Source organism: Procambarus clarkii, chromosome 18, assembly GCF_040958095.1.
Source record: "Procambarus clarkii isolate CNS0578487 chromosome 18, FALCON_Pclarkii_2.0, whole genome shotgun sequence".
Taxonomy (NCBI): Eukaryota; Metazoa; Arthropoda; class Malacostraca; order Decapoda; family Cambaridae; genus Procambarus; species Procambarus clarkii.
Window position 1 is genome coordinate 42936552 of NC_091167.1, and position 24878 is coordinate 42961429.

The window sequence follows — 24878 nt, forward strand, 5'->3', positions numbered from 1 at the left end:
TACAAAAACCGGCAGGTTAATTAACACGGAAGAAGACTCACTATCACTTCAAGTTGATCTAAATAGGGTTTTGAAATGGTCAAAGGATTGGCAGATGCAGTTTAATGCTGATAAATGTAAAGTTCTGAGGCTAGGTAATGATGATAGAGTTACAAGATACGAGCTGGATGGTGTTGAGATTGCGAAGTCGGATTGCGAAAGGGATCTGGGAGTTATGATAAGTAAGAATTTAAAACAAAAGGATCAATGCATGAATGTTCGTAATAAGGCAAATAGGACACTGGGATTTATTAATCGAAGCGTTAGTAACAAGACACCTGGTGTGGTTCTTCAGCTATATCTTGCTCTGGTTAGGCCCCATTTAGATTATGCAGTTCAGTTTTGGTCGCCTTACTATAGAATGGATATAAATTCACTTGAACGTGTCCAGCGTAGGATGACTAAATTAATTCCCCAAATTAGAAACCTTTCATATGAAGAAAGATTAACAAAGCTTAAATTGCATTCACTGGAAAGGCGAAGAGTTAGGGGTGACATGATAGAGGTTTACAAGTGGATGAATGGACATAACAAAGGAGATATTAATAGGGTATTAAAAGTATCAACACAAGAACATAAGAACATAAGAACATAAGAACAAAGGTAACTGCAGAAGGCCTATTGGCCCATACGAGGCAGCTCCTATTCTATAACCACCCAATCCCACTCATATACTTGTCCAACCCGTGCTTGAAACAATCGAGGGACCCCACCTCCACAATGTTACGCGGCAATTGGTTCCACAAATCAACAACCCTGTTACTGAACCAGTATTTACCCAAGTCTTTCCTAAATCTAAACTTATCCAATTTATACCCATTGTTTCGTGTTCTGTCCTGTGTTGATACTTTTAATACCCTATTAATATCCCCCCGGTTATGTCCATTCATCCACTTGTAAACCTCTATCATGTCACCCCTAACTCTTCGCCTTTCCAGTGAATGCAACTTAAGCTTTGTTAATCTTTCTTCATATGAAAGATTTCTAATTTGGGGAATTAACTTAGTCATCCTACGCTGGACACGTTCAAGTGAATTTATATCCATTCTATAATATGGCGACCAAAACTGAACTGCATAATCTAAATGGGGCCTAACTAGAGCAAGATATAGCTTGAGAACCACACCAGGTGTCTTGTTACTAACGCTGCGATTAATAAATCCAAGTGTCCGATTTGCCTTATTACGAACATTTATGCATTGATCCTTTTGTTTTAAATTCTTACTAATCATAACTCCCAGATCCCTTTCGCAATCCGACTTCGCAATCACAACACCATCTAGCTCGTATCTTGTAACTCTATCATCATTACCTAACCTCAGAACTTTACATTTATCAGCATTAAACTGCATCTGCCAATCCTTTGACCATTTCAAAACCCTATCTAGATCAACTTGAAGTGATAGTGAGTCCTCCTCCGAATTAATTTCCCTACCGATTTTCGTATCATCGGCAAATTTGCAAATGTTGCTACTCAAACCTGAATCTAAATCATTTATATATATTATAAACAACAGAGGTCCCAGGACAGAGCCTTGAGGCACTCCACTTACAACATTTTCCCACTCTGACTTGATTCCATTTATACTAACTCTCTGTTTCCTTTGGTATAGCCATGCCCTAATCCAGCTTAATATAGCACCCCCAATACCATGAGACTCTATCTTTTTAATCAGTCTTTCATGTGGCACTGTATCAAAAGCTTTGCTAAAGTCAAGGTATACAACATCGCAATCCTTACCACTATCAACTGCCTCAACAATGCTAGAATAAAAAGATAACAAATTTGTTAAACATGAACGGCCATTTATAAAACCATGTTGCGACTCAATTATTAATTTATGTTTTTCAAGATGAAGACGAATTTTATTTGCTATTATAGATTCGAGTAACTTTCCCACAATAGACGTTAGGCTAATTGGTCGATAGTTAGACGCAAGTGATCTATCTCCTTTCTTAAAAACTGGTATCACATTAGCAACTTTCCAAAACTCTGGCACTCTGCCTGACTCTATTGATTTATTAAATATGGTTGACAGTGGGTCACAAAGCTCCTCTTTGCATTCTTTAAGCACCCTGGCAAACACTTCATCCGGCCCTGGGGATTTGTTTGGTTTGAGTTTTACTATTTGTTTAAGAACATCCTCCCTGGTAACTGCTAAACTCGTCAACCTGTCCTCGTCCCCACCCACATAGACTTGTTCGGCTGTAGGCATATTGTTAAGTTCCTCTTTAGTAAATACAGATACAAAATATTTATTAAAAATACTACTCATCTCTTCATCACTATCTGTTATTTGACCTGTCTCAGTTTTTAATGGACCTATCCTTTCCCTAGTCTTAGTACGATATAACTGAAAAAACCCTTTAGGATTTGTCTTTGCTTGCCCTGCTATGCGAACTTCATAGTTTCTTTTTGCTTTCCTTATCTCTTTTTTAACATTTCTAACCAGTTGTACGAATTCCTGTTCTAAAGTGACCTCCCCATTTTTAATCCTTTTGTACCAAGCTCTCTTTTTACCTATAAGGTTCTTCAAATTCTTTGTTATCCACTTTGGGTCATTAGTATTCGATCTATTCAATTTGTATGGTATACTACGTTCCTGTGCTTTGTTTAGAATATTCTTAAATAAGTTATATATTGAATCCACATCGAAATCCCCATTTAAGTCACCTATCGCTGGGTTCATGTCTCGCTCCAAGACCGGCCCACACCCCATACCCAAGACTTTCCAATCAATTTGACCCAAAAAATTTCTTAGGCTATTAAAATCAGCTTTTCGAAAATCTGGCACTTTAACAGAATTTTCTCCTACTGGTCTATTCCATTCTATGCTAAATCTGATTTCTTTGTGATCACTGCTCCCTAGCTCACTCCCTATTTCGATGTCATTAATTTGCGTTTCCCTGTTAGTTAACACTAAATCTAAAATATTATTTTCCCGTGTTGGTTCCTTAATGTGTTGCGTAAGAAAGCAATCGTCAATTAATTCTAGAAAATCTTCTGCTTCACTATTCCCTGTTTTGTTCAACCAGTTTATTCCGCTAAAATTAAAGTCACCCATGACATAAATACTGTTAGATCTAGATGCTCTAGATATTTCATCCCATAGATGCTTTGCTTCCATTCTGTCTAAATTTGGTGGCCTATATATTACTCCTATTATAATATTATTAGCTTTTTCGTTTAATTCAATCCAAATAGTTTCTGTGTGTGGCTCTGTTTTGATTCCCTCTTTGAGACTACATTTCAAATTGTCCCTAACATATATGGCTACTCCACCTCCTCGTCTAATATATCTATCTGTGTGAAATAGTTTAAATCCATATATTTGATATTCAGCTAATAGTTCTCTATTTTCTACATTCATCCACGTTTCGGTAAGTGCAATAATATCTATTTTTTCTGTGCAGACAAGAGCATTTAATTCGTTAATTTTATTTCTTAGACTTCTACTGTTAGTGTAATATACCCTAAGTGAATTGTTATTTTGCGGACCTTCTCTTTCCCTGATCGTTTTGCCAATTCCTTTCTCCCACAAACACATACTTTTATTACCTCCTTCCTCCAAATCAATTCCCATACCTCTATCTACTAACAGTTTAAACCCAAACAAACACCTCTAACCACTTCTTCTAACGAGTTCGCAACAGCAACAACCCCAGCTCTCGATAGATGCACCCCATCACGAGCATACATTTCATTTCTTCCATAGAAGTGTTCCCAGTTGTCTATGAAAGATATTGCATTTGATTTGCAATATCTTTCCAGCCGGCAATTGACACCAAGTGCCCTCGATATCCATTCATTTCCCACTCCCTTTCTTGGAAGAATGCCACATATGATCGGGATTCCTCCCTTGCTCCTAACTAACTCTATGGCTGTTTTATACCTCTGAATCAGTTCCTCACTCCTAACTCGACCAACATCATTTCCTCCCACGCTAATGCAAATAATGGGATTGTTCCCATTACCAGCCATAATATCATTCATGTTGTTTATAATATCACCAATGCCAGCTCCGGGATAGCAAACCCTTAACCTGTTCCCCCTATCTCTAGCACAAAACGTTCTATCCAAATACCTTATCTGGGAATCTCCCACAACTAATGTTTGCTTAGGTACTTCCTTTACTTTCTGAGGGGCCTGCGCTTCCTTTCTCTTCGTTGCTTTCCCTTTTGCGCGATCCACAGTCTCTCCACAGCACTCGTCCTCCAAAACGTCAGTCTTACCTGGGACGCGGTCGGGTCAAGATACCTGCTCCGCACCTTCCCCCCCCCCCTCCCCCCATGCTGGGTACTGAGATGGAGACTCAGTCACCAGAAGACATGGCTACTTCTCACGGCGTTATTAACATGGACCCTGAAAGCAGCCAGTCAGACGAGGAGGGCGAGTATCTAGAAGTTCTGACAAGGAATAAGAAGAAACGAAGAAGACAGGAGGCAAGGCGTAGTGTGGACAGTAATACACTTAACGGAAACGATAAAAGAATGAAGAACGACGCCGAGACTGATGCAGACAAACGGACGGAACGATGTCAGGAAGGTGAGGATCAGCGGAGATGGAGGCTTCTCTTCCCTGCCTCATGCACGTTGGCCTATCATCAGAAGCTGCTGTGGACCGTCAAACTCGGAAGAGAACACCGCAAGTTCGAGCCCCTGCTGAAGGAAGGTGTAAACAGACCTTACTTAACGGTAGGTTCTAGGGAAGCAGTGACGTTTCTTAGCCAGCAAGGATATGATGGAATTCTTATGGAAATACCGGAGGGGAACGAGAAGCTGACGAAGGTAATTATCTATAAATACCCTCAGATTCTGGACCCCGAGTTTATACTCGACGACCAACGATTTGTGTGGGCCAAGCGTCACCTTATTAAAGGTGAAGCTAGGAGTCAGGTGGTGGCTCTAGTGAGAGGTGACGTACCCGAAAAAGTGTTCATCACCGGGGCTGGCTACAGGCATGTAGCAAAGTACGTGGAAGAGCCCATAATATGCCTGAAATGCTGCAGATGGGGGCATAAATCCTGGAGCTGTCAAAATGATCCACGATGTCGTTTCTGCGGAAAGTCTCACCTCTCTACTGTGTGTAGAAACAGACTGAATCTGGGTGAGAAAATAGTTCCCAGATGCTGCAACTGTGGAGGTGTTCACAATGCGAGCTCGGCTGTGTGTAGCAAGAGGCCGAGTATGGCTGTTCTCCGGCCGGTGAATGTTACAGAGCAAGCAAGAGCTCTTACCCAGACACCGGGAGCACAGCAAAACAGTCTGCCCCAAACAGTGCCAGTGAACCGGACGAATGCGTGGGTAAAGGAGTCACCTTTACTTAGGCAGGCTCCAGCAACAAGCAGCCACGCCACCACTCAGGACTCCGGCAGTGACAGTGTAACGGTGAGTGAAGTGGCTACTGTGGCTCAGAGAGAGGGTCATAATAATATGGTCAAGGAAGTGTGGGCTGAACTTAAAAAAGTTGGTGAGTTCCTCCAAAATCTGGGGCAGAGAATCGAGTCCATCGAGGCTAAATTAAACGTTCAGGAGGTCAAGGAAAATCACAAAACGGTGAAGGATAGTCAGGATATAGTGGTTGAGGACAAAAATGAAATATTGAGTGATGAAATGAAGGAAAGTGAAGTGTGTGTGAATGATGGTAGTCGTAGTGAAAGGAAGAACCCTATAATTACACATGAAATGAAGGAATCATTTGGGCCAATAATGGACATCTCAGGGCTGAAAAAATCTCTTGAGAATCGCAATGTCGCTTTTACTGGTGAACTTGGGAGGAGGTGGGAGATGTTATACAAGGTATGGCTATCATTTAGTGAACTTATTGGGGATGACTTAGGCAATGAATTGATTAATAATGGATCACCCTAGACTGAAAGTGTTGTCATGGAATGTTAATGGTTTGAGAAACAGGGTTACAGATGTTCATTGTTATGTGATGGGAAATGATATTGATGTTGTAGCTCTCCAGGAGACAGGGGATAGGAATGAAGGATTATTGAAATTAAATGGCTATAAAGGGTTTCACCTCTTCGCTGCAAATAACATCAGAGGCACGTCGATTTATGTTAAGAACTCCATACCAGCAGAGTTAGTAGAACCGCCATCAAAAACGCAAGGTATAGAGAGTGTCTGTGTTAAATTATCATTAAGGGAAGGGGAATTTATTGTAGTTAATTTGTATGTATCCAGGAACTGCTTCGACGCTAACTATTTACCTGACTGCATTTATACTAATCCTTCACTGGTCATTGGGGACCTTAATGCTCGGCACACAAGCCTTGGGACAGTGGGTAGTATTAATGCTAATGGGGTCAAGTGGTTACAGTTTCTACAAGATCATCCAGATACCTGTCTATTGGGAAACAATGAACCAACTCACATCAGGGGAGGACGGCTTGACTATGCCTGCGTTTTAAACTCTCAGGGGATCATGGGGGAGGCTCGGGTTGTTCGGGAACTACTTAGTGACCACTTTGCCTTGAACGTTGAATTACCACTGGGGAAAAAACAAGTCCACTTTCAAAGGAAAAGGCTAAATATTAAGAAAGATATGAAAAATTATTTTATTCAAAATATGGGAGATTGGTATCAACATTACACGCCGCTCTGCGTTGATAGTTTTTACGAGGACATGGTCGAGAACATAGAGAAATTAGTACAGAGGGAAAATAACGGGGGCAGGGGAAGCAAGACGCACGGACCTAAGAAATTTAAATATTCCAATGATCAGCAAGTCAAGGGATGGGAGAGAATGCTACGGGGTGCGCATAAAGCATGGTTAAAAAATGGAATGAGGGATGAAGAGAAAAATACAATGTTGGAAGTGGCTAGGGAATGCAGTCAGGTGAGGAAGGAGGCGCGGGACAGATACTGGCAAGACTTTGCTCAGGCCATTGGTAATACTAAGAACCTTAAAGACATATGGAGAGCAGTAAATAAAGTCAGATGTTGTAAGACCAAATTCATTGCTCACTCAGATCCAGGGAAAGTTGCTAATGAGTTAGTAGATAAATGGGCAAGTGCTGCTGGTATGGAGTCCTTACCTGCAGACACGAGAGTCACCATTGAGTCATGGGAAAATATTAGAAATGGAGTAACTTTATGTGCCTTAAATACAAGATCTATAGCATGCACTGAGATAACCCACGATGAGCTACTGGATGCTATAAAAAGTGGCAGCTCCACTGCTCCGGGAAAAGATGGAGTAACGTATGACATACTTAATTATTTAGCCGGTATGAAACCTAATCCCTTACTTGATTTGTTTAATATGAGTTATAGAGAGGGAAAGTTACCAAGAAAATGGAAAGAGGCTGTCATCATTCCTATCCCTAAGTCAAACGGAGGCTACAGACCTGTCTCCTTAATATCCTGCTTTTGTAAAATGATGGAAAGGATTTTGTTAAATAGGCTACTCTACCTTGTAGGTGATAACATGTCCAATAATCTCTTTGGTTTTATCAAAGGCAAAAGTACTGCGGATTGTCTCTTAAAGTGTTTGTCTAATGTGGATGACAATTGTAGAGTTTTTGTTGATCTACAAGGAGCGTTTGATAAAGCCAATGGGGAAGTAATCTTATACGAATTAGCCAATCTGGGAATAACAGGGAGATTGCTACACTGGATAAGGGATTACCTGCAAGGCAGAAAAGGTCAGGTGTATTACCAGGGATACATGTCTGAGGAACGGAGGTTTCAGTTAGGTACCCCACAAGGGGGAGTATTAAGTCCCACCTTATTCAATGTATTAATGAACAGATTAGCATCAGAGATGTATCCTCCAGGGGTCACGACGATCATATATGCTGATGACATTCTTATACAAGGCACTTCTGGGAACAAAATTCAAGATGCTCTTAACATACTTGGTACAACCTGTCACAAGTTAGGCTTAGTTATAAATGCAGATAAAACCAAATACGAGTATAGGAAACGAAGAAATATAACACTTACTCTAAATGGTGTGGAACTGAGCCGTGTACAGAAGTACAAGTATCTGGGCATGTATGTTGGATACACATGTGAGAGTAAAAATGCTGAAATAAATCATATCAGCACCTTATGTAAAGCCCGTCTGCATCCTCTAAAAGCACTGGCTTTTTCTGGTAAAGGTGTTGGGGTACCTATCTTGCGGATGTTATACATAAGCACTGTTCGATCCCTGATAGACTACGCAGCACCCGTATTGTCTTACACAGGCCAAGGCAGAATTCAAAAAATAGAGCTGATACAGAACGAGGCTATGAGGATTATTCTTGGATGTCAAAGAAATGCAATGATTGAAATAATGAGAATGGAATTAAATTTACAGAGTGTGTGTGATAGAGTCCGTGACATTAACACTAGAGTATCTATTCGTTTCATGCGGAGAAAAGGAGGGGATAAGCTGTTTGAGAGCGTTCAGACCTGCTTGAGTGACGTACACACTTCCAGGAAACTGAGGGAGACACGCTATACGAGAGGATTAGCTCATGACCTCAGGGAATACGACGTACTTGACTGCTGTAAACCCTCTCGAAAGTGTAATATGTCTGCTCCCTGGAAAGTACAGAAAATAGACGTCGAAATTGTACCCCTCAAGGTGAAAAAGATTCATCATGAACCGGGACAATTACGGTGTTTGTATGGAAGCATGATATCTCGGTTACCAAGAGGCAACAGTTTACATGTATATTGCGACGGGTCGGTGGCGGAGGATGGCAGGGCAGGGTGTGGTGTCCTAATAAGGGATTATACGGAGTTTGGGACTGTGGACAGGATAATTGAACTCCGGCTTAGTAATTATATATCATCCACACAAGCTGAACTGCAGGCCATTCTGGCGTGTTTGGAGGAAGTACGTCATGACGACAAAAATGTTTTTGTATTTGTCGATAGCCGAGGAGCACTGGAGTCCTTAAACAGTCAAAACCCAGTCTTCATGTCTATAGTGGAGGACTGTAAGAGAAGAATCACTGAGATACAGCTGAAAGGTTATAGTGTGAAATTCATGTGGATTCCATCTCATGTTGGAATAGTGCTCAACGAGGTGGCGGATGACTTGGCCAAACGTGCCACATCAAAACCACAAGTTGACATTGAATGTGAATTCACAATGAGACAAATAAGAAGCAAAATCAGAAATATTCAGGCACAGGCGGGAGTGGAGAGGAGAGAGATAATGTATGAGAGTAGTCAAACCATGCAACACTACATGTATGTGAGTCAAAACACCCATTTCACTTATGGTAAAAGGAGAAATGCTTGGAGTGACTCTGTGTACATGCGGCTCAGGCTTGGGTACAAATATTACTGGGAATATGGGATAGATGTTCATGGTAATGACACGAAGTGTAAACTATGTGGTATGTTAAGGTCTCACACCCTTGCCCATTATATTCTTGATTGTCCGTTGATTAGTGTATATAGAAACACTGAGATAAGGACTGTTCCTGAACAAATAGCCTGGATGTGTCACAACGGAAAGGTTGATGATATTCTTGAGAGATATAAGAATTTTGCACCAAGATTGTAATATTTTGTTGAATTATCTGCAGGTGTCTTGCAAATTGTCTATACAGTATACCTAGGTCATAAAAGTATTTGTGTGTACGTCTGATAACATACTACTTGTGAAGGAGGAAATGTATATTTTTACCTCTCAGAATGTTTGGTAATATGTTTATTTGTGATGTGTGTCTATGTATATATTAACACGTTGTACTGAATGGGGTGAGAATAGCTTGAGCTACCTCATCCCTTTGTGTGTATTTTACCTCAATAAACTTATTTCAATTTCAATTTCAATTTCAATTCCAAAACGTCAAATGAATTAGAAGTTGCTATGGCGTTTGAAGGCGGCTTTATCAAAGTCTTCTTAAGGCTTCTTAAGGCCCCTGTCTTTCACCTTAAGGCCCCTGTCTTTCAAGACAGAACACGAAACAATGGGTATAAATTGGATAAGTTTAGATTTAGGAAAGACTTGGGTAAATACTGGTTCGGTAACAGGGTTGTTGATTTGTGGAACCAATTGCCGCGTAACGTGGTAGAGGTGGGGTCCCTCGATTGTTTCAAGCGCGGGTTGGACAAGTATATGAGTGGGATTGGGTGGTTATAGATAGGAGCTGCCTCGTATGGGCCAATAGGCCTTCTGCAGTTACCTTTGTTCTTATATTCTTAAGTTCTCTGTAGGTTAGTAGGCGCAGCCGACGCATATGCTTGGCAACAATAGTCTAATTGGCTGCGAATGCAGGTGAATGCATTCGATGTATGCTCGCGATGCACCCCATCGCGAGCATACATTTCATTTCTTCCATAGAAGTGTTCCCAGTTGTCTATGAAAGATATTGCATTTGATTTGCAATATCTTTCCAGCCGGCAATTGACACCAAGTGCCCTCGATATCCATTCATTTCCCACTCCCTTTCTTGGAAGAATGCCACATATGATCGGGATTCCTCCCTTGTTTCTAACTAATTCAATTGCAGTTTTATACCTCTGAATCAGTTCCTCACTCCTAACTCGACCAACATCATTTCCTCCCGCGCTAATGCAAATGATGGGATTGTTCCCATTTCCAGCCATAATATCATTCATGTTGTTTATAATATCACCAATACCAGCTCCGGGATAGCAAACCCTTAACCTGTTCCCCCAATCTCTAGCACAAAACGTTCTATCCAAATACCTTATCTGGGAATCTCCCACAACTAAAGTTTGCTTAGGTACTTCCTTTACTCTCTGAGGGGCCTGCGCTTCGTTGCTTTCCCTTTTGCTTGATCCACAGTCTCACCACAGCACTCGTCCTCCAATACGGCAAATGATTGGCCTGAACCAATCTAACACCATCTCCACTGCTTCCGACATCATAGTGCCAGAGTAAATTTCAAACAAGTCTTTATCACACTTAAAATACCCTTTACCATGGAACATATATTAGGAGGAGGTAACCACTTGTTATAGGAAAAATGCCAACTAGTCAAAGCACTGGCTAAATATCTCCAGTCGACCAACAAATTGGGTCACATCTGACCCGTGCCACATTTATACCCGGCTCCATTAACAGCTAAACTACCATCTGGTCACCATTTGGTCCGGGAGACATCTCCCGTCACGCAGGGTGCAGTCGCACCTCCACAGATCTCCAGTATCATCTATTGATACTGGTGATGGCTCAAAAGGGCCACCACTTACGAGATATTCATGCCTGTCCCACCTTTTGGGTGGCTTAATCTTCATCAATCAATCAGTAGAAACCATCCATTTGGTCACCACTTGGTCCGGGAGACATCTCCCGTCACGCAGGGTGCAGTTGCGCCTCCACAGATCTCCAGTATCATCTTTTGATACTGGTAATGGCTCGAAAGGGCCACCACTTACGGGCTATTCATGCCCGTGCCACCTCTTGGGTGGCTTAATCTTCATCAATCAATCAACAGCTAAACTCAGAAAACAACCACCTCGTGGCAACACCATGGATCAGCTGACGCCATAAACACAACACACCGCCCTACGGTGCGGCGACAAGTCTCCCTCAAACACACACCTCGGTTTTAGTCGCCGCTCCTCTATCTACAGCACAACGCAACAAGCCCCTTTGAAACTTATCATTCTCAACATAAACGCCTCTCTCAACATCTGTACTGGTGCAGTCATCGAGAGGATAAACCCTTCATGCAAACTGCACCTACTATCAACAAGAAGAGTGCGTGTGTGCGCACCCGCACTCACGCTCCCCTTACTATCAGCTCAAGCTTTCGGGGTCGACCTTTATATAAACAAAATATCATTCTAGTCAATTTACATTGAAAATAAGTTATTCGTAATAGATTTCGCGATTCAAGCGAGTAATCTTATCATGATGAGGCAGCGAGGTCGGGTTGATAAGGGCTCGGGGAGCACTAGGAAGCCAGGGTGAATAGCAGCCTGATCCCTCCAGCTTGTTCACAGGATATAACCACCTCCTTTACTCCTTCTCCATGCTACAATTCATTGTAACAACATACAAATTCAACACAGAATGATATCATTGCGTATTGGGGTATTAACAGTGCCCGCAACAGTACGGCGCGCTAAATATTAAGAAAACTATGGTTGAGAGTGTAGGTAGTGGCAAGCAGTAGAGCGCCCCCAGCAGGCGGCTCCGGCAGTGCTTTACCGCCCCTGGCAGCAGCAGGCAGTCCTGGAGCCCTGGTCGGAGCAGTGAGAGTGACGCCGGTGGTGTAAATCACTGATACACAGCCAGAGTGACGCCGGTGGTGTGAGTTTTTTGTTGTTTATAGATTCAGCTACTCGGAATAAGTTCCAAGTAGCACGGGCTATGGTGAGCCCGTAACTTACCTGGCACAGGAGCGAGGTAAGTAGCACGGGCTATGGTGAGCCCGTAACTTACCTGGCACAGGAGCGAGGCAAGTAGCACGGGCTATGGTGAGCCCATAGTGGACTTACCTGACACTGGAGCGGTGCCCGGTGGTGTGAGGATCGACCAGTGATATATAGCCAGAGTGACGCCAGTGGTGTGAGGGTCGACAAGTGATACACAGCCAGAGTGACGCCGGTGGTGTGAGGGTCGACTAGTGATACACAGCCAGAGTGACGCCAGTGGTGTGAGGGTCGACAAGTGATACACAGCCAGAGTGACGCTGGTGGTGTGAGGATCGACCAGTGATACACAGCCAGTGACGCCAGTGGTGTGAGGTCGACAAGTGATACACAGCCAGAGTGACGCCGGTGGTGTGAGGGTCGACTAGTGATACACAGCCAGAGTGACGCCAGTGGTGTGAGGGTCGACCAGTGATACACAGCCAGAGTGACGCCGGTGGTGTGAGGATCGACTAGTGATACACAGCCAGAGTGACGCCAGTGGTATGAGGCTGTGATACAGTGATACACAGCCATGAAGGTGACAGAGACGAGCCAGGAGGTACCAGACAGTGCCCGCCGCCGCGTCTACTGCCTGGGTATTATCAGCATGGTAAGTCTCCTCTCGTTTACCCTACACAATCAACTCAAATTGCCGTGCTGTTACACTCTCAGTACTGCTTGTTAGGCTATATATGAGGGCTAGCCATTATAAACTAGTAGAGACACGGAAGTTATTGATGAAACATGTTTATTCCCACGCTGAGACCGGCCCAAAAATGCAGGCATAAATTTTACATGTCCTTAGGCTAGGCTCGCCCAAGCGCCGACCGACCACACACTCCTTCATCAATTATATACTGTAGCTCTTCTTGAATACAAATTATATATTGTAAAATTGTGTATAGTTCCTCATAGGTTAGATGTTCAGGTACAGATGCGTATATTCTGTATTTGCTGTGCCTTGATGAGGCGTTTAGAGAGGTGCAAACAAACTTGCAAAATACTATTCGAGCAAAGTCAGAACGGAATCATTGGGTAATTGTGTACCGCAGTCCGTCCTCGTCTCCACTGGCCAAATGTTCGTTAATGTGACCCACAAACACCCAGTTTATGAATGACAACCAAAATACACCCTGATCTCGAGCCCAAAAAATGACTCAAAATCAGACTGTAATAGACTTAAATATTAGTAATAAATTTTTTCCGCAGACAACCAGCTGACTGGAATAGGCTTCCATACTTATTAATAAAATATAATTTCTCATACGTTATATAATTAGGTCTGGATAAGGCATTTTGGGAACAATGATTTCGAGAGTGCAACATGTGGTGAGTGAGCAATGATGTGTGATCATGGCAAGGAAGTTGCTCGCTGGCAATCCAACGACTGTTGTGTGTGCTGTTAAAGTGCTTCCACCTTGTGAAAGTGTCGCTGCTGGTAGTGTGGTGTTTGTGTCCGGTGTCCTCTGTAATAGGGGAAGGGAGACACAATATTCTGGTAAACTGGTCGTCTGATATTTAAAGACTCTAACGCTCCTCTACTGTCAATAAAGAAGCAGGCATTTTTACCACATTTGACTACTTCCTGTAATCCTGTTAATACACCTTGGAGTTCAGCCTGCGTTGAAGAGGCATTGCCAGTTAAGCGGCGTCTAATATCAGTATCTACAGTGCCGATGTTAGTATACTCCCTGATCAAGACTTCGCATCCTGCCTTCCCATCCCTAGCTACTGACCCATCACAATATACATGTAGAGTGTTTTCTGTAGGTAATTTTCTAATTATACAATCATTTGTTGACCTCAGCTCCCCTATCTCATACATACATTTTTTCTTTTGCATGGGAATAATTCCTACATCTACATTACAATCCTCCAATGGTGGTGTGAATTGTCTCTTAGGCAGAGCAATACACTTCTATAATAACATTATACTTTATAACATTAGAACATAAGGTACTCATATATACTCTCTTCTTCATCATACATTGTTCATTACTTCCCAACTTGTGAACTGAGAGGATTAATTCATTAGCTCCTCCACCTCTCATTAATCTAATGACAGAGGCTACATTTATCTCTGAAATTCTATCCCCAATACTCTTTAAATTCAACTCCATCCTCATTATCTCAATCAAAGCATTTCTTGGGCATCCTAAGATAATTCTCATGGCTTCATTTTGTACCTACTCCAACTTGCCCATCCTGCCTTTACCAAAACAAGAAATGTCAGGTGCAGCATAATCAATAAGGGATCTTACAGTACTCAAGTATATCATTCGTAGTACAAGGATTCCCACTCCCTTTCCAAAGCATGCCAAAGCCTTCAGAGGTTGTAATCTCTTCCGACATTGACCCAACAGTCTGTTCATCTCGGCTTCCAAACTCTCATGAGTATATCAAACATACACACACAAATCACAATTGCGTGATGCATCAAAGGAACAAATCCACGAGGGTTCGAACCTGCGTCACGACCCTAGTGAATTTGTTCAGTTGATGCATCACGCAATTGGGATTTCTGTGTGTAATGAAGTAAGGGCGAAGAGGGAGAACGGCCTATTGACATACCTAGAGTGCATGGGGGAGTTGTGTAAAACCCTGGTTTGTGCCTCGGAGAGGCTGCAGGATCCAGTAAGTTCAGTAGAACTTCGGTTTCAACTCCTTTTGACCATGTCGTAGCTCAGTTGATTAAGGCAGCGTCTGGGATGCTCTCGGACGCAGGTTCGAATCCTCGTCACGGCCCTCGTGGATTTGTTCATATATCAAACATATATGCCTAAATATTTATATATATTAACTCTATATTTTTACCGTTTATTTTCAATATAATGGGCTTCCGACTTCTACATTCAAACTTAGTTTTGTCTTTATTGACCACCAGTCCCATATGATAACACACACTACCGAAATTATCCAACACCGTTTGAACCTTTGAAATATCTTTGCCCTGAAACAAAATATCATCGGCATATATGATCAGTTACCCCATTAGAGTATCTCTCAGATGATATCTTATTCATTAGTATATTAAACAGAGTGGGACTCGACACTCCTCCCTGAGGTGTGCCGAGTTCAAAAGACCTCACACCTGACATACAACCTTGACACCACACCTGAGCCTTCCTTTCGTGAAGATAATCCCCCTATCCAGCGCAATAATCTCCCTTTAACACCAAGACCAGTTAGTTCATATAAGATAACCTCTTTGTTGGCTTTATCAAAAGCTTCTTGTAAATCGATAAAAATTCTATAGTAATCATTATCATTAGCTAGACATTTGATAATAGTCAGAGGCACTTTTGCCTCTGAAGAACCCAAACAAATTACTAGACAGCTGATCACCTATTATATATGAAAGTCTATTTAAAATTATCCTCTCCATCATTTTACAAAAACATGAGGTTAAAGATAGGTCTGTACTCTCCATTGGCTTTAGGGATAGGGATGATCATAGCTTTTTCCATTTACTAGGAATACTGCCCTCTTTATAACTAATATTAAAGAGGTCTAACAGTAACTTTTCTTCATATTGACAAGTTCATTAAGTATTTCATAAGTTACTCCATCCTCCCCAGGGTAGACTTCCCAACTTTAATCGCCTTTATTAGTTCATCTCTGGTAATACCTGTGCAAGTGACATCACCACTGTAACCTGTTGTAAGTATATAATTCTCCCATCTTCCCTGACCCCCCCCCCCTCCTCTCGTCCCTCCCACCTTCCCTGACCCCCCCCCTCTCGTCCCTCCCACCTCCCCTGACCCCCCCCCTCTCGTCCCTCCCACCTCCCCTGACCCCCCCCCTCTCGTCCCTCCCACCTCCCCTGACCCCCCCCCTCTCGTCCCTCCCACCTCCCCTGACCCCCCCCTCCCGTCCCTCCCACCTCCCCATACCCCCCCACCCGTCCCTCCCACCTCCCCTGACCCCCCCCCTCCCGTCCCTCCCACTGCCAACTTGCGGGGTGTGGAGTGTTTCTGGTAATGTGTGTGACAGTACAGGTGACGTGTGGTGGTGTGTTACAGGTGATGGCGGCGGTGCAGGTGGTGGTGTTTCTGGTGATGCTGAGCTTCGTCGTCACCCCGGAGCACCACGACACCCAGGGTACGTACCAGTCCCTCCCTGGGGGGGGGGGTGTATAGTGCAGCACCAGTCCCTCCCTGCCTGGGGGGGGGTGTATAGTGCAGCACCAGTCCCTCCCTCCCTGGGGGGGGTGTATAGTGCAGCACCAGTCCCTCCCTCCCTGGGGGGGGGGGTGTATAGTGCAGCACCAGTCCCTCCCTGCCTGGGGGGGGGGGTGTATAGTGCAGCACCAGTCCCTCCCTGCCTGGGGGGGGGTGTATAGTGCAGCACCAGTCCCTCCCTCCCTGGGGGGGGGTGTATAGTGCAGCACCAGTCCCTCCCTCCCTGGGGGGGGTGTATAGTGCAGCACCAGTCCCTCCCTCCCTGGGGGGGGTGTATAGTGCAGCACCAGTCCCTCCCTCCCTGGGGGGGGGGTGTATAGTGCAGCACCAGTCCCTCCCTCCCTGGGGGGGGGGTGTATAGTGCAGCACCAGTCCCTCCCTCCCTGGGGGGGTGTATAGTGCAGCACCAGTCCCTCCCTCCCTGGGGGGGGGGGTGTATAGTGCAGCACCAGTCCCTCCCTCCCTGGGGGGGGGGGTGTATAGTGCAGCACCAGTCCCTCCCTCCCTGGGGGGGGGTGTATAGTGCAGCACCAGTCCCTCCCTCCCTGGGGGCGGGTGTATAGTGCAGCACCAGTCCCTCCCTCCCTGGGGGCGGGGGTGTATAGTGCAGCACCAGTCCCTCCCTCCCTGGGGGGGTGTATAGTGCAGCACCAGTCCCTCCCTCCCTGGGGGCGGGTGTATAGTGCAGCACCAGTCCCTCCCTTCCTGGGGGGGGGTGTATAGTGCAGCACCAGTCCCTCCCTTCCTGGGGGGGGGGTGTATAGTGCAGCACCAGTCCCTCCCTTCCTGGGGGGGGGGTGTATAGTGCAGCACCAGTCCCTCCCTCCCTGGGGGGGGGGTGTATAGTGCAGCACCAGTCCCTCCCTCCCTGGGGGGGGGGGTGTATAGTGCAGCACCAGTCCCTCCCTTCCTGGGGGCGGGTGTATAGTGCAGCACCAGTCCCTCCCTTCCTGGGGGGGGGGTGTATAGTGCAGCACCAGTCCCTCCCTTCCTGGGGGCGGGTGTATAGTGCAGCACCAGTCCCTCCCTTCCTGGGGGCGGGTGTATAGTGCAGCACCAGTCCCTCCCTCCCTGCCTGGTGGGGGGGGATGACATACAATGAATAGAAGTCTTTACATAAAACATTTACTTGAGGACTCGTGTATTTGTATATCATTTTAATGCTATTGCTAATAATATACTTTCAGAGCGACTGTGAGTAAACGTATTATTAAAATATGTATGCTTATTTGGTTTGTGATGATTATATTATAATGACTTAAGGACAAAAGTTAATAATGTGATGTTTGTTGTGGATGATGGCAGTGTTGTTGATGTGTGGAGGTATGGCTGCCGTCACTGCTGCCTTCCTCCTCCTCACCGCCAGGCTGCTCTTCCTCCTCTATGAGGTCAGTACCACCACCTCGTATCCTCATGCTCTCTCAGCCACTCATCACTAACCTATTCATGTTCAAACGACCACTCATAACAAGCTCACAAATCTTCTCAATCACTCATAACTCCCACCATCACCCCTATAAACTTCTGTCACGCTTTCACGACCACGGGAGACATCTTCCGTCACGCAGGGTGCAGTCGCACCTCTCCAGTATCATCTATTGATACTGGTAATGGCTCAAAATGGCCACCACTTACGGGCTATTCATGCCCGTGCCACCTTTTGGGTGGCTTAATCTTTATCAATCAATCGATCATCGATTTCACAATGATTCCCATCCCTTTCACTCGTGCATTCACATCTATTCATAACGAGCGCACCCATGCTCTCACAACTATGCACAGCGCGCTGACGCATGGTGCGTGGTGTACCCATGCACCTCCTCCTGTACCCTCCACTCCTACTGCTGTACCCTCCACTCCTACTGCTGTACCCTCCACTCCTACTGCTGTACCCTCCAGTCCTAACCAATATTACCGTCACTTCGGCTTCTGTTGACAAATATTTTTCGGATTTTTGTGAAAGTTTGTTTGTTTCAATAATTTTGTGTAACTAGTTGAAGATTACTCATTCGTATGATAAATTGCTGGTGTCCAGCCATAGGTTACTAATTTCTACCAAATATTTTCAGTATATAATCAAAGATTGGTTATTAAGCATTAGAATTAGTGAAATTTCGGAAGACTTATTGACTCATACGAGGCTACTTTTATTTATGTGTACCCAAACTCGTTTATATACATGCCTAATGTTTGCTTGAAACAATCAAGGCATCCTACGACTATTAAGTTTCACAGTAATTGGTTCCACAAATCAACAATCCAGTTACCGAACCAGTGTTTACCCAGGTCTTTCCTAAATACAGACTTATCCAATTTATTCCCATTGTTTCGGGTTCTGTTATGTGTTGATAAGTTCATTACCTTATGGCCATTCATTTACTTGTACACTTCAGTCATGTCACCCTTAGAGACATGATTGTCACTAACTCTTAATCTTTCTAGAGAATGTAATTTAAGCTTTGTCAATTTTTTCATGTGACAGGTTTCTAATTTGTGGGACTAACCTTGTCATCCGCTGTTAGATGCGTTCTACTGAATTTATATCCATTCTATAATATGGTGACCAAAACTGAACTGCATAATCTAAATGCAGCCTAACCAGAGCAAGATATATCTGAAGAATAACACCAGGTGTTTTATTAATAACGCTTCGAGAGATAAATCCCAGTGTCCTATTTGCCTTATTTCGAACAATTATGCACTTTTTGCTTTAAATTCTTACTAATCATACCTCCCAGATCCTTTCCACTAATCAGCCTTCACAATCTCAACACCATCTAGCTCATATCCGGTAACTATCATCATTACCTAGCCCTGAAACCTTCCATTTCTCAGTATTAAACTGCATCTGCCAGTCTTTCGATCTTCAAACCCCTATTTTGATTGTCTTTAAGTGATTTTTACTCTTTTTTTCGGGTTCATTTCCCTCCTGTTTTTCGTGTCGTCGGTAAATATGCAAATATTACTGCTCAAACCTGAATGTAAATAATTTATAAATACTATAAATAACAGATGTCCCAGGATAGAGCCTTGAGGCACTCCACTTACATTTTCTAACTTTGCTTTAACTCCATTTATACTAACACTCTTTTCATTGGTATTGCCATGCCCTAATCCAACTTAATATAGCACCCACAATACCCAGAGCTTCTATCTTTTTAATCAGTGTTTCACGTGGTTTCACTGTATCAGGGCTGTGCTAAAGTGTAGGTACACAACATCACAAACCTTACCACTATCAACTACCTAAACTATGCTGGAGTAAAATGATAGCAAATTTGTTCAACATTAACGGCCGTTTGTAAAACCATGTTGTGAATCATTTATTAATCTCTCTTGTAAGATGAAGAAGATTGACTTTTGTCAATCGATTTGACTTTTGTCGTTACTGATTCTTTGCAATTATCTCCTTTCCTAAAAATTGGTACCACATTACCAACCTTCCACGACTCTGGCACTCTGCCTGACTTTAATGAGTTATTAAATATGGAAGACAATGACTCGCAAAACTGCTCTCTACATTCTTTAAGCATCCTGGCAAACACTGTCCATTCTTGGGGATTTGTTTGGCTTGAGTTTTACTATTTGTTTAATAACTTCTTCCCTGGTAACTGCTAAACTAGTCAACCTGTCCTCTTCCCCACAAACATAGACTTGCTTGCCTGAAGGCATAATGTTAAGTTCCTCTTTAGTACCTAAACAAAATATTTAAAATACTACTCGTCTCCATGGGGCCTCGTAGCCTGGTGGATGGGGCCTCGTAGCCTGGTGGATAGCGCGCAGGACTCGTAATTCTGTGGCGCGGGTTCGATTCCCGCAAGAGGCAGAAACAAATGGGCAAAGTTTCTTTCACCCTAAATGCCCCTGTTACCTAGCAGTAAATAGGTACCTGGGTGTTAGTCAGCTGTCACGGGCTGCTTCCTGGGGGTGGAGGCCTGGTCAAGGACCGGGCCGCGGGGACACTAAAGCCCCGAAATCAACTCAAGATAACCTCAAGATAACCTCCTTGCCTTTATCCGGTATCTCGCCTGTTTCAATTTATAATGGACCAGTTCATTCCCTAATCTTTGTTCAGTATAACTAAAAAAACATTTCAGAATTGTCTTTGCTTGTCCTGCTTTTCTACGAACTTCATAGTTTTTTTTTTTAACATTTCCAACCAGTTAGACAAATCCTTGTTCTACACTGACTTCACCATTCTTTATCCTTTTTTTCCAAGCTTCCTCCTCCCTTTCCTGCTTGTTGTCGTCGTGAGGGGGCTTAGTACTCCTCTAAAGCAACTTTAAAGAGAAACAAAGATTTCCTAGTTATCATAATGAGGGTATGATTTCTGCACATGCTAAGGTAACCACTGAATTATGAAAGTGGAAAGTCTTACAACCGTGTATATATTTATTATAGATATAACAGGTGTAATCATCATTGGCAGAAGCGGTATGGGGAGACGGTGGGGACGGAGTGGATGTGGTGGTTCGCGACCCTGGCGGTGGTATTGTTCAACTCCCTCATGGTGGTGTGGTTCGGGCTCCTGCATGACATTGTGCCAGCCGTCGTCTGCTGCCTCGCCGTCCTCACCTACATGCTCTTCTTCAAGTACGCCAAAGACGACATCAAGATCCTTCGTCATCATAACACCACCCAGGTACTCCACTGTTCTCTCTCCTGCACCTTGTGTATCCCAGGGGCTCCACTGTTCTCTCTCCTGCACCTTGTGTATCCCAGGGGCTCCACTGTTCTCTCTCCTGCACCTTGTGTATCCCAGGGGCTCCACTGTTCTCTCTCCTGCACCTTGTGTATCCCAGGGGCTCCACTGTTCTCTCTCCTGCACCTTGTGTATCCCAGGGGCTCCACTGTTCTCTCTCTTGCACCTTGTGTATCCCAGGGGCTCCACTGTTCTCTCTCCTGCACCTTGTGTATCTCAGGTGTTCCACTGTTCTCTCTCCTGCACCTTGTGTATCCCAGGTGCTCCACTGTTCTGTCTCCTGCACCTTGTGTATCCCAGGTGCTCCACTGTTCTCTCTCCTGCACCTTGTGTATCCCAGGTGCTCCACTGTTCTCTCTCCTGCACCTTGTGTATTACGAACTCTCATCCGAAACAGTTCTTTTAAACTCTACGATCCTTTTCAAGTCTAGAGATCCCTAACCTTGGTGGAAATGCAGTGTAGTGTTTAAGGTAAGAAATGAAACTGCACTTAAAAATGACCCTTATTATTATTTACAACTACCACTATATACATTCCTCTAAGGAGGTCTTCCAGCGCAACACTAGCCCACTCGCTAGCCCACTCCAACAGTGAAGTCCTATAGCGCTCCATTAGCCCTCTGGCTAGTACACTCCCTCAGAGGCATCCCAGGGTTGACCTCTGTACTGTTTCACTGCCGTCTGTTGTTATTGTTGATTTAGGGGCGACGACGATCGTGGGATCGGATGCTCCCCGGCGTACCCGTTAAGGGTTAATCGCGAAGCCCGGAAAGGTGAAACAGGCAAGCCAAATCGCGAAGCAAGTGACGCCAATCACTAGAAACTAATATCCCATGCGGCAAAAAAAAAAAAAAAAAAAAAACGCAGACAGGCAGTTGATTGGGGAGCCCCAGGAGTCCCTCAGGGTGACAGGCTCCGGCCCCGCCCCCGGCCCACACAGAGAACACTGGATAGCAAAACCAAAATATCGGCCCCCAACTAAAACGCAAAAGTCATCCAGAGTCCTCCGGCAGAACAGAAGCCCCGGCATCTCTCTGCCAAGCCGGTCCCCGAACACCGTCATCCCGCCGGAAGAACCAGTCAGAACACGTAAAAAAAAGAATCTCAACAATCCCGTGGCCCAAGGCAATATGTGTGCCAGGCGTCGTACAACCGGACCATAGAATAGGGATGCCAAACGGCAGTAGCAAAGCCAAAACGCGAAAACAGGACAGTGAACCGGCGGCTCCCAGGCGGAGGTGGTGGTGTCCAGACGTCCGCTTCGCCGTCAATGTTGAAACCAGGAGTCCACTACGTCTGTCACTGGTACCTCATCACCTCTCAGAACAGCAGACTAGAAGATGGGGAAACTAATATTTATGGGAGAGTCAATTATTTAACTCGGAAGCCTGGATCATAGATGGTGCCGAGGTCCGCCACACTCTTGCCCCCCTAAACAAGATTGTTTTTACCCCTGTTAAAACAATACAAAAACTACACTAAAACATTATTCACATACTGGATAATCCATCAGCTACAACATTGTCTACATCTTTAATATGTACAATCAGTAGGGATTTTTTTTTTCAAATACAAGCTCCATCTTGTAACCCTCAAATTCTTGTGCTTGAATTGTGCCAAGGATCGTAGTAGATTATGGTCCAATAGCACTAGACGTGGATGGCTGTTACTATTCACATATATTTCATAGTGTTGCATGGCATTTATCAGTACCAATGTTTCCTTTTCAGTGACTGAGTATTTTCTTTGACTATCATTTAGCTTTTTCGAATAATATGAAATAGGGTGTTCTACTTCACTTGCATCTACCTCGGAATAATACTGCTCCTATTCCATAGTCAGAAGCATCGGTAGTTAAGATAAATGGTTGTCAAAGTCAGGAGACATCAGAACGGGCTGGCGATATTAGGATAGATTTCAACTTTTCAAACGCCTGCTGGCATTCTTCTGACCATATAAATTTTACCCCCCTTCGACAAGATTAGTTAGGGGCACTGCTACTGAGGAGAAATTGGGGACGAAGTTCCGGTAGAAACCAGCTAGTCCTAAAAATTATCTGACATTCTTTCTCGAAGTTGGAGGTGGGTATGTAATTATGGCTTCAATATTGCTGTCTTTAGGAGCAATTCTTCCCCCGCCTACTTTGTCCCAGGAAGACTACAGCTGTTTTGCAAAATTCAAACTTGAGATTGATGACCACTTCTGCTTTTTTGACAGCTTCAAAAAAATTTCCAAATGACGCAAATGGTGGTTCCCAGTTTCATAAAAAATTTGTACATCATCAATGTACACCATACAAATATCTACTTAACGCAACACTATGGCCATCAAGCGTTGAAACGTGGAGACAGCATTTTTCATGCCAAAAGGCATCACATTGCACTTGTATAATCCTTCAGGCGTAACAAAAGCTGACATGGACTTTGCTTCATTTGTTAAGGGCACTTGCCACCCTTGTATAGATCAAATTTAGTCAGGTAAGAGGCTTTACCTATAGTGTCGAGGCAGTCTTCTATTCTAGATAAGGGGTAAGTATCTGCCACTAACTTTATTGACTTTATGATAATCAATACAGAGGCGGAATTCGTTGTTTGGCTTATGTACTAGGACAATGGAGGACCATGGGCTATTACTGGGAGAGATCAAGTCATGTTGAAGCATGGATTCTATCTCTTTCCGCACTATTCCCTTCTTAAGCGAATTCATACGATATTGGTGTTGCTTAATAGGCCTTGCACCTTCTTCAAAGATAACGTCATACTTTAGTACCGGTGTCAGACCGAGACTATCCGTAAAGATTGATTTGTATTTCAAAATAAAGCTGATCAAAGGCTGTTGTTGCTCTGGTTACATGTGATAGTTTAGTAGACAACTTCTGCAGGATAAGAGAGTTGGGATGTACTGAAGCAACAATCATACTGACTGGGCTAACATTCTTGGGATGGTACAGTTGCAACATGTTAACATGTACATGCATCTGTGTCTTCTTGCGATCCGGTGTTCCCAGGACATAATTGGTGGCATTTACTTAACTAATCACTGGATAGGGACCGCTAAACTTTGCATTTAAGCTGCCGCCTATAATGGGAGCATACACTAGCACCTGGTCTCCAACCGTGAAATATCTGGGTTTTGTTGTAGTGATGCTTCAAGGTGCCACACTGCTCTCTCCTGCTCCTTGTGTATCCAGGCTGCTCCATTATTTTCTCCTGCACCTTATTTATCCCACGTGCTCCACTTCTCTCTCTCCTGCACCTTGTGTATCCCAGGTGCCCCCCATACCCCTCTGTGTAATGAAAGTATCACTGTTACACTTATCTTTACAGGAAAGTGAAGGAGGAATCTGAAGTATGGAGTCTCTCCCATCCCCCTCGGCCAGCTGCTACTGCTGCTCTCATATTACACGCATACCTGCCTTCATTGTCTGCCTGTGTCACACTGCTGCGTCACACTATACACGCCATGTTTATACACTGTGTCACACTACACACTGTTGTTCATGTACGTTCGAAACTACATGAAAGATGTATATAATTAGTCTAATTAAACCTGTAATAATTGTTTATAGACTTTTATTCACACTGAGAATGTGTTTTGGAGTGAATGATGAA

At 44.0% G+C, this 24878-nt stretch overlaps 2 protein-coding genes across 2 annotated transcripts in view; one reads left to right on the top strand and one right to left on the bottom strand.

Annotated features, from left to right (window-relative positions):
* Nucleotides 1–12918, bottom strand: part of LOC123754637 (glutamate [NMDA] receptor subunit 1-like) — a 40243-nt gene extending 27325 nt beyond the window's left edge. Inside the window, exon 1 of the mRNA XM_069326549.1 lies at nt 12469–12918. Within this exon, the coding sequence (XP_069182650.1) occupies nt 12469–12918 (450 nt within the window). The remainder of the gene's footprint in view (nt 1–12468) is intronic.
* On the top strand, nt 12856–24830 carry LOC138365879 (uncharacterized). Its single transcript, XM_069326550.1, has 5 exons — nt 12856–12994; nt 16407–16485; nt 17871–17953; nt 20995–21207; nt 24594–24830. The coding sequence occupies exons 1-5, from the start codon at nt 12917–12919 to the stop codon at nt 24612–24614; spliced, it is 474 nt and encodes a 157-aa protein (XP_069182651.1). The 5' UTR covers nt 12856–12916; the 3' UTR covers nt 24615–24830.
* The last annotated feature ends 48 nt before the right edge of the window (nt 24831–24878 follow it).

What these genes read in the sequence shown, in the direction of transcription:
- LOC138365879 (XM_069326550.1), top strand. Translation starts at nt 12,917, where the DNA reads ATGAAGGTGACAGAGACGAGCCAGGAGGTACCAGACAGTGCCCGCCGC. An exon ending in GGAGCACCACGACACCCAGG is followed by an intron (nt 16,486 to 17,870) that starts GTACGTACCAGT and finishes GGATGATGGCAG; the next exon opens with TGTTGTTGATGTGTGGAGGT. An exon ending in TGCTCTTCCTCCTCTATGAG is followed by an intron (nt 17,954 to 20,994) that starts GTCAGTACCACC and finishes CATCATTGGCAG; the next exon opens with AAGCGGTATGGGGAGACGGT.